The following is a 10553-nucleotide window of genomic DNA, read 5'->3' as shown; positions in this document are numbered from 1 at the left end:
GTGTATGGCCACCTTAAGCTCTGTAACGTAGAAACTAAATACTATTTTTTTATACAGTTTACCCTGTATTTCTGTTCTTCATTTCACTTCGTCCCATATGTCATTCTTTGTTTTTATTTTTATTTGTTACTGAATATTTAGTAAACAAGTGCATTATTGCGACCAAATATTTTGAGTACTAAAATTGTCGGAATCATGTCTGCATCAGCTAGAAGCAGTGGTAAAATAAACAAAAAAGATAAAAGTACAAACAACGTCATAAAAATACCTAAAAGTGTGTTTGAAAGGACATTAGAAGTGATAAATAATCCGCAACATTCAACATGGACTGACCGAAATAATTCTTGCGCAAAAGCTATTCATCGTAGCGCAGAAAATAACATAAGGGGAATGCGTTCAGTAGACATTTGCACAAAAATGTTTTTAGCAAGAACTTGTTTAATGAAGCGGGACATTAAAAACCTGGCAAAAGCGCTTACTGTTACTACACCAAGTGGCGGACGAATAGATGTCAGATGGTACCCACTTTGTGTAAAGGTAACCTAATAAAAATATTCAAAAGTAATTGAAATTTCCAAATATAGAATATTTAAAAAACCTTATATATATATATAAATGACATTCATATAGCGATATTACTTTTTAGTAATTTCTGTAAGATAGATGTTATATCAAATTCTTTGTTCATTTAAAACAAGAACAGACTGACATTATGTATATATGTATATTTTAATTCCAGTATGGAGTACTTTGCTTGGCGCATAAGAACCATCCTTTATTTAATTTATACCTGCAATCATTGGCTTCATCAGATAATAGCGAAGAAACTGTGAAAAAGTGTACACAATATTCTCAAAATGTAGAAACATGTAATAAATAAAGCACAACGTGCAATTTAAATCTGCATTTTATTTATTTTTTCATTACATACTAATATTACATATGTGTTTGAGTTCAAAGTGAATATTAAATTTTAAGGACTAAAACGCACGATTCAACGAATATGCTGTTTTTTAGTAGAGTAACACTAGCAAATATAATCTTATTACTAATAGAACGATACATTTAAAATCCATAGCAAATTTTATTTGCTTTCGATAACCGTTTATTGAATGCTAACGCATGGAGTGCAAACTTCAAATAAAAACATATCCAAACATTGAAAGTGTACAAATACTGAATACTCCATAAAATATCAATCTTCTTCAATACTTTTTATATGAAGTATTTCTTCTGGAATATGTTTATGTTAGAAGTTCAAAGTTTTAAACTAAACTATTGGCATCGTGTATATTTAGAGGCACAAATTCTCACATCGCAGCTCTCACCTGCCTTTATGCCAATAAATATACTTGAAAAGATACATACAGTTAAATACATTATTTATTGTTAACCTTGCAGGATCTGAATACGCATACCTACGGTTCATATAGTCTCCACGAGTTATATTTTTGTAAATCCTTTATAATTGTAAGTAATGGAGTAATTGTAGTATTACATCCGACTAACAAGCAGTTTTTTCCATTAATCGTTTTGTAACTATTTATGTTCATTAAATGTTAAAATTATTAATTGAAAAAATCGAACTGTGTTCCGGTATTTTTTTTAAGTATTTTGCACAGTCCTTAATAAACATCATCTTCCATGGAAAAATCGGATGTTTCTCCGGCGTAAATTGAACTGAAAACAGAAAATTTATTATAATGAGTTTTAAATAATGTAATTAACTTACTTTACAGCACGACATGTAAAGAAGACGATGCGTTTTAACTTTTTGTTATAAAAGAAGTAGTTAAAAGACCACAAACAACCGGGTTCACCAAAGGGATCTGAACTCAAGTCCGGATTGTAGCTGTAAATGTCACAATCAGATAAGTTAATTTCATCATCTATAGCCGTCCATAAGGGTTGACGTAAAACTTGATATTGGTCTCCAGCTAAAGCCGATAAATTCGAATGAACTGAGTTCATCACCCACTGTAGCGAAGGTTCTTTGCTAAATTCATGAGACTGTAATGGAAAAACAAAATATTTGGTCAAAAATTAGCTGAGCTCTAGGATGCCGTCGCAGAAATTCAACGATAAAATAATTTTTGTTATGAATCCTACCTTGGCATCAGAAAAATCGTAATCTGGTTCAAATGAAGCATTCAATGTAGCAATCAAGTAGAAAAGAGTCTTGCGAGATATAGTATCGCAAAGGATTATTCCTTCGTCCCCCGACTGGCTATTGTTGCGATGGAAGTTTGGTGAAAGGTCAGCTAAGGTTTGTGGTGGTGAAAGTGCTTGTAGATCATGTGGTCCAACACCGTGTGTATCAGCGGTGAATCTTTTATATAAAGCTTTATCGGCCGCTACCATTTTGCAGGAATAGCTCTCAATACGACCAAAGATTGTACTCCCACCAGTTTGTATAGACAATGCATTATTAATCGCCTCAAAACGCGAACTCTCCAACAACTTCATTTTGCAAAAGAATTAGTTATTTCCCAACAACTTGTTAATAAAATGTTAAGATGATTTTGACCGTTGCAATAGTTATAATTATAGCGTATTCCGTATGATTATTTTGATCCTGAAGGCTTCACGTATTTATTCCCGTCTTGAAATCTTTTACATTAACGATGCATATAACTTATAGGCCTAATTATATTGTAGACTCACGCAAATACTTTGCAATGGTCAATCTAAACACAAACTCTTATTCTCGCCGGTTGGCTAGCAATTCTGAATTGTTGTTTTGGGTATACTATCATTGCCGTTGTCAGATTTCCACATATGTTTGTGTTCTTAAACATCGTAGATGGATGAACAATTAGTCTCTTTTTAACTATAACGCGCTTTACTTTTGAGTTATACAACTTAATTTGATCACACTGCTTAGTAAACATTACACTTTGGGCAACAAAATGTCTTTATTCTATTTATATAGCGATCCGCACATATATTCTTCACAGGTGTATTATATAATTTTATTATTTGAATAACGGCACTGTAGGATTTCAATTGTTCAGAACGAAAACCAAACAAGTCGCAAGCAAGCAAAAGGTCAAAATATTCAAAATGGCGTACACTGGATCTTGTTTGTATACTATTTATACCAGGTATTTGTTATTAAATTTAGTATAAAATTTTTCCAATAGGTAGTACTCAAACCTATTTAAAAAAGCACTCTTTCCTTCGGCCCGAATCCACTTCTTCTATAAATGTTCAAAGTCACCTGAATCACTCATTTTTGCATATAATATTGACACCAACATTACCAGGAACAAATATATGTAATTAACCAGGAAAGTAAAATCATATATTATATATGCAAATGATATTTCTATTTCAGGGTTTCTTTCGCAAAAATTCACCAATAAGTTTTCTGAATTTTTACTGCAATCGATTTGGCATAAATAATTTCTCTTCCTCACAAGGAAAACACAATTAGAAATTCTTTTGGTATACGATTAATAAAATGGCTCACTTCTTAGTCGTTTCTTTTTTGTGATTACTTTTCTATAGTATATATATCCGGTTATTTTTCGTGTTCAATATTAGTTAATATGAAATCGGTTCTTTACTTTCGCAGTTAAGGCTCATTTAGGTTGAGACAGTTAACAGTTTATTTATTACTTTAACTTTGCGATTCTGTACTATTTTACAATTTTTGTGACTTGAGACGATTTTGCTATTCTGTAAGTGACAGTCAAAAAATCTGGCACGATTCCGATTACTTTGGCGGTCGAAAACCAGTTTTTCCCACGAAAACATATTTTCATTGCCGGTCCGAACATAGTATAAGGAAATTATTACTGTTCACTTTTGCATACTTTAAACTATTTGTGACTTTTGTTCAAGGAGTTGGGAAAAACGTAACACATTGCCATTTGATGTTCAATGGTTTTCTCGCTTTAATCAATTGCAATTATGGCAATATATATAGGCATGCTGTCTTGTTTTAAGTTACCCTTATATGCGAACCTTATTTGTTAACAGAATGACATACATTCGTTATCAAATCTCGTAACAGTTTGCAAATGGTAACAAATACTTTTGTTAGCTAATAGATATCCTATGTGTTATACAGCCGTATTCTGAGAAAACCTCACAACTGATTTGTGATGTTTGCTGTGAGGTAATACTTGCTCACTCACTCACCTCATGAAGTGAAAAGAACTTTGCTGTGAAGCAGCTGTTGTACAAAAAGAAACAGGATAAAATAACATCCTTTATTATTATTTTATCCCGTTATATTAATTGGTTCTGGATTTCTGTACTGGACACTGAACGAATCAAGTGAAATTTAAAATTGTGCTATATGAGAAATAGGCGTGGTTAGAGTCCGATTTCGCTCATTTTCACAGCGTGGCATAGGAATATGAAAATAATGCCACATTCCAAATTTTATGGAAATCGATTTGTCGGGTCCCGCGATGAGGGATTTCACCACTGGCACTGCTCACCCACGCTTATAGTCTAATTTTTACCACGGTCCCTGTAAAGCCCTGTCATACCATCACGGCGGAAATTTTTTACCATTTATCGCGCTTTGAATAGTTTTGAAAAGTACCGTTATATGGAGAGTGAGCGGAGTTTTCATCCGATTTCATCCATTTTCACACTATCGGTAAGAGTTCGTGTAATATTCACGCTGGGCGAATTTGGTTGTTGTAGCCACGACAGCTTTTTCAAAAGCTTTTATCCACAGATGCCCCTTGCTAGTGCGATCCTCTGTTCGAAATTACAGGATTATCGCTTAATTTAGTGCTTAGTTATGACACTTTATAGGTTTTCGGTTAATGGCGATTTGTGCGCGTAGCAGTGGTCCGATTTCGACCATCTACGAACTCGAATTGTACCAAGGAACTTGCATACCAAGTTTCATCAAGATATCTCAATTTTTACTAAAGTTACAGCTTGCACGGTCGGACGGATTTCAACTTTTCTCATCACCCTGATATATATAACTCTATCAGGGGTGTTGTAGAATCCAAGACAGAATTGCTTAGCTGTCAGAATTGCAAACTAATTCTGATTATCAATGGTGTCACAGAATCTGATTGGATTTTCGTCTTTTCGAACATATGCAAAACCAATATTCGAACCAGCTGATTCCTAATGTGACAAAACTTGCAAATGAATACATTTGGAAGCAATCCTATTAAATTTTTTGATGAGTTCCGAATTAAAGAAAGATTTTAAGAGATAGTATTTATCGAATGAATAATGACGTATTTGGGTGTTAAGTTACGTATATTACGTTTTGTAAATCTTCTTAAAGGGGGGAGCCTGCTTTAGAAGCTTCAATAAATTGATTTTTTTTGCTTAAATCTCTTTAAAAATTATCTGAGAAAATGTCCCTAAAGTTATAGACGGGAATTCTAAACATTGTCGAAGCTAGAAGAGAAATAGTGACCGAGCGTCTGGCAGATACATATGTATATGAGCGCTTGGGCAGAAAGCGAAAACTTTGACTCGGTTTTTCATTTTTACGATTTTTCTTAATTGGCGGGCAGGATTGAAAAAAACTAAACGTATGGAATTGGGGCAAAGTTTATTATCTTTGGTATTAAATTATCTTATATTTAAACTAAAAAGAACTAAGAAAAGTTAAGTTTGAACATATGTTTAAGCAACATAAAGTAACATTTTTTTGGTCAACTTGAACATAAGTCATTAACAAATATTAATCTCTTTTAATTTTTCGTTTCCGATAGAAATTGCGACCTGCATACTGCCCACCGTCCGACAAAAGCACACGCGAGATGCATCGGGCAACTGCTTCCCTAAGGCAGAATATCAAAGAATTCGTATTGAAAAAATTTTCGGGTGATGTTTAAATATATAACTATAAACCCTAGAAATTTCGCTTTAATCAATTATTTCTTTCCCTCCCAAAAAAAAACCATCAAAAAAATAGATTTTTAAGCCTCAATAATTAAGACATTTTGTGTTTTATACTTATGTTTTCCCCTATAGAAATAAAGATAAATTAATTCGAAATAATAAAATAACTTGATTTCTTAACTTATATTATAAATCTGTGAGCGACTATCTTCTTGCTTTGTTTCTGATAGCAAAACCGATAAAATTGGTTTCCGTGACACCCGAAACCGATACAAATTCTGTTTCGAATATCAAACCAATAATATCAGAATTCATGACACCTACTACTTTTTTTGAACGGTTTCAATTTTGATTCCGACAATTATCAGATTCCACAACACCCCTGAATACTCTGTAGCAACTGTTTGCAAGAGTATAATACATAAATAAAAGCGAAATTTGAACTTATTTCAACGTTTAAAGTGTATATTTATATAAAGGTACAAATGTGAAAAAATTTAGTTAAACATTGAGAAATACCATGTGTTTTGAACAAATTTGTTTGAGTTTTTAATCGCGAATATTTTGAATAATATAACTCTTAGCAGCATTATATTTGCATATTCCTCCCGCCAAAGTAATCGGAATCGTGCCCTGTTGATAGTATATTTTATAAAATACGTAGTTACTTAACCCACTGGCATTCTTTATTTTGTTTCCAATTTGAATCTCCATCGCTATACAATTCTTTTTTCCAAATAGGTACAGATTTCTTCAAATGTTCAATAGAATATGAAACTGCCTTTAATGCGTCTTCTCGATGGGGAGACGATATAGCAATAACTACGCTTGCTTCCTTTGGTGCAACTAAACCGAGACGGTGATGTATTGCGATGTTCACTACATCTTTCCAATGGGAGCGCACTGCATCGCAAATTTTTTCAAGTTCTTTTAGAGCCATTATCTCGTATGCTTCATATTCAAGCGAATGTACCTATGTATGTATAATGAACAATCATGCTTGCGTAATACTATCTAACTCTTATTATTTGAAGCACTTAAATACAAACCATTTTTCCGTCAAACGAATTTCTAGCCGTCCCTACGAATATGGAAACAGCACCACAATCTTCACGAAATATCGAATTTGTAATGGCTGCAACATCTAAGGGCTCCCGGGTAATTGACAAAAAATTAGCCATAACTTTTTACCCTCCACTAATAGCTGGAATAATAGCAACCTCGTCACCTTCTTGAAGATTTACTAAATTATCACAGTAACACTCGTTTATTGCTATAACACAACTATCCCTTATACTATCTACTGCAAATTTTTGGCAAATCTGGTTTAAGAGTTTCGATACGTGTATGTGTTGTTCAGTAATAAAAGTTGTTGAGCTTAATCCAGAAATTTCACGCGCTTTGGCAAAAAATAATACTTTAACTTCCACCAAATTATCTTCTGCGACGCAACTCATTACCAATAGTATTTAGAAAATTACAAGTATAAGACCAGTCGGATAAGATACTATAAGATAAGTGAGGGCAAAATTTACAGAACAATTAATATCAACCGATTTTTTTGTCCTAAAAGTCGGATTACCGTGGGATTCTGTATTGTGAGATAAGATATTTACAGAACAATTAATATCAACCGATTTGTTTGTCCTACAAGTCGGTTTACCGTGGGATTCTGTATTGTCAGATAAGATACTATAAGATAATTAAGGGCAAAATTTACAAAACAATTAATATCAACCGATTTTTTTCTCCCACCAGTCGGTTTTTCATGCGATTCTGTACTGTGATACAGACTCAAGTCTCTAGATTTGAGATTTTAAGTTAGAGAAAATTTTTGTGACTTGAGACGATTTTGCTATTCTGTAAGTGACAGTCGCAAAATCTATTACATTTCATTATTTAGAGATGTTTTCACAATTGAATGGAAATAAATATGTTGATAACAAATATTAAATTTTCTATAACATAGCCAAAAAACATAATTTCCGAAAAATAAAATTATATGTTGACTTTGTTTCATAATATTTACGAAATTTATGTAAAATTTATTTATTTTTAACCTTTTCGTGTTTGAGTTGCTTATAAAATATAAAAAAACGACAATCGATTAATATCTATGATGATCTCTATTCAGTATATTCAAAATGGCCAACAAAAGTACCTTTTAGTTATGTGACCTGCTAACTACAAGGTCACAAATTTGAGACAATATTTTGCGACTAACGCTAGAGACTGTTTAGTGAATAGTAACTAGTCACAAATTAAGACTTTACCTCAAAATGTCTCAAATAGTGACTAGAGACTGCTTACAGAATCGAATTGTAATACTGTTAAAATTATTACTATTTTATATTATTTCACCAATCGCTTTACGACGTACATAAATTTCGCAGAAATATCTAAAAACTAATTGGTTTAAATTTGTGTTATATACTTTTTGCATTCATTGAAAGATTACTATGAAATAGTTTCATCAGACTAATAAGAAATAAATTTAATATATTTTTCTTCACTTCCGCTTATTATTATATTAGTTACTCGGGTCCACCTTTCAATGAACGTTTTCTTATTGGCAAGAGGGAAAATATGTATTACAATATTGATAGATTTTTGGTGACTTAACACAAACTTTTACAATAGTAAATTCTTCTAATAAGTAATATGAGTAGTGGCGGAAAAAGTTGGTCCTGACTTTATATGGTAAAAAAACGCATCTTGGAAACATTTAATTTGTCACAGACATATTAAAATTTTTTGTGTATAGAAATGAGAATTTTCTATCCTAGTCTAAGTTTTTCAATAATCGTTCTTGAAAATATAAAATTAACGAGTCCAAAGCGTTTTCCTGGATTTGGTCTGCATTATATTCATTAATGCAACTGATTCCTTAATCTAACAAAAAATAATTTTTTCTGCAAGTACTCAACTCTTGCAAATAATAACAAACCTTCGATCATATTTCTGCAATGAAGATGCTGATAATAAAATTCCTTAACCCGTTTAAGGTTTCCAAGCCACTATATTTGTTAGTCACCGGTGAAAGAGCACTTCGCCAATCATAGCGATTGGCTATGAATCTCAACTCGGCCTAGCATCTAGTTGAGATTTAAACGGCAATTACATATAGATTACATACAGGGAAAGTAATAGGACTAATTTTCTTCCGACTGTATTAGGTAGAGGGCGTTCCTAGCTAAAGAACGAGCGACAGGTCAGTTGTCTTCGAGCGCCTGGAGAGTCTGAACGAAAATTTTTGCGCGACGTGTTTCTGTGAGTGGTGCAAGCCGAAAATGCAACGTTCCTTAGAGCAGAGGTACGCGATTAAATTCTGTGTGAAACTCGGTAAATCTGCGACAGAGACGTTTGATATGATCAAGCAGGCTTACCCAGATGTTGTTTTAGCAAGAAGTGGTGTGTTTCGGTGGCACCAGGCCTTTTTGGAGGGCCGGGAAGAAGTCGCTGATGAAGACCGTGCTGGGAGACCTGCGACTTCGACAAACACCGATAATGTTACTCGTGTGCGCAAAGTTTTGAACTCAGACCGTCGACTAAGTATTCGTTTAATTGCCCAGATGTTAGATTTAGGAAAATCTCTGGTTCATGACATTGTGATGGAGCACTTGAACATGCGCAAGGTGTGTGCGAAGATCGTCCCAAAAGCGCTCACTGACGACCAGAAATTGCGGCGAGTGGAAGTCTGCCAAGAAAATTTGAACATGTGTGAAAGTTACCCCCAATTTTTGAATAACGTAATCACAGGTGACGAGTCATGGATCTTTGAGTATGAAAATGAAAGGAAAGCATTTTGAGACAACAGAGGGGATCCAAGCAGCATGCACCACTTCTCTCAAGGCCTTCAGTGACGCCTTCAATGCTTGGAAATTGCGCTGCCAGCGCTGCATCGACGCAGAAATAGCCTATTTAGAACGTTTTTAAAGAATTGTCACGATTGGTTCAATAAATTTTTTTAAAACAACTCAGTCCTATTACTTTCCGGACAAACCCCTTTACCTACATTTACGAATTGTAAAGTACTGTAATCAAGGAGATTACAGATTCTACCTACATCTCTCCAAAGCCAACTAGCAGATAGATCACTGCTTATTTACCCAAGAACGCTAGCAGAAATTTCGGTCGGAAATTCTTACGGCCGAATTGAAAATCTAACCGAAACTATTGATATCGGTAGTGGTGACTTGACGCCATATACAAATGGAATTTTGATTTCTCCTCACGTGAACGAATTTATTTTACTATTATTTATTGTACTATTTCTTATTTTCTACAGCAATGGGTTGAAGAAGTCACACGATAGGGAGTCCCATTCTATGACACCTCGCTTGGTATCGAACGGCTCGGAGAGGTTCTTCCTGATCCTGACGGAGTTTCTGGTGTTAGTCAACGTCAGCTTGCATAGTCGTATTAGCTTTGTAGGGATACTAAGTTCAGACATAGAGGCATAGGATAGTTTCCATTCGTTCTGTCGAAGGCGGCTTTAAAATCGACGAAGAGGTGGTGTGTATCGATCTTCCTTTCATCAATATTTTCCAATCTTTGCTGTACAGAGGCGGGTGCGTATCTTCGCTACAACAAGATAGTGGTACAAGTCGATGTTAAGTCCTTGGAGTGTACGCACGTCGAGAACACGGGAGACGTGTCTTCCATCTATCACAACATTATTGATTTGGTTAAGAACTTTTCGATCTAGAGACAGCTTG

The 10553-nt window shown here is 34.1% G+C and overlaps 3 protein-coding genes across 3 annotated transcripts; 1 reads left to right on the top strand and 2 right to left on the bottom strand.

The window, feature by feature from the left end:
* The first annotated feature begins 114 nt into the window (after positions 1-114).
* On the top strand, positions 115-900 carry LOC126752699 (uncharacterized). Its single transcript, XM_050463672.1, has 2 exons — positions 115-537; positions 740-900. The coding sequence occupies exons 1-2, from the start codon at positions 196-198 to the stop codon at positions 878-880; spliced, it is 483 nt and encodes a 160-aa protein (XP_050319629.1). The 5' UTR covers positions 115-195; the 3' UTR covers positions 881-900.
* On the bottom strand, positions 890-3499 carry LOC126752675 (repressor of RNA polymerase III transcription MAF1 homolog). The gene is made up of 3 exons (XM_050463645.1): positions 2110-3499; positions 1733-2010; positions 890-1680 (listed from the first exon to the last, which is right to left on the bottom strand). The coding sequence occupies exons 1-3, from the start codon at positions 2464-2466 to the stop codon at positions 1626-1628; spliced, it is 690 nt and encodes a 229-aa protein (XP_050319602.1). The 5' UTR covers positions 2467-3499; the 3' UTR covers positions 890-1625.
* Positions 3500-6934: 3435 nt separating this feature from the next.
* Positions 6935-7539, bottom strand: LOC126752715 (molybdopterin synthase sulfur carrier subunit). Its single transcript, XM_050463692.1, has 2 exons — positions 7418-7539; positions 6935-7342 (listed from the first exon to the last, which is right to left on the bottom strand). Exon 2 carries the CDS (start codon positions 7290-7292, stop codon positions 7023-7025), a length of 270 nt encoding a protein of 89 aa, XP_050319649.1. The 5' UTR covers positions 7293-7342; positions 7418-7539; the 3' UTR covers positions 6935-7022.
* Positions 7540-10553: the final 3014 nt, after the last annotated feature.

Source organism: Bactrocera neohumeralis, chromosome 3 (assembly GCF_024586455.1).
Source record: "Bactrocera neohumeralis isolate Rockhampton chromosome 3, APGP_CSIRO_Bneo_wtdbg2-racon-allhic-juicebox.fasta_v2, whole genome shotgun sequence".
Taxonomy (NCBI): Eukaryota; Metazoa; Arthropoda; class Insecta; order Diptera; family Tephritidae; genus Bactrocera; species Bactrocera neohumeralis.
The sequence above is the reverse complement of the archived record's forward strand: the minus strand, read 5'-3'. Positions and strand labels throughout refer to the sequence as shown.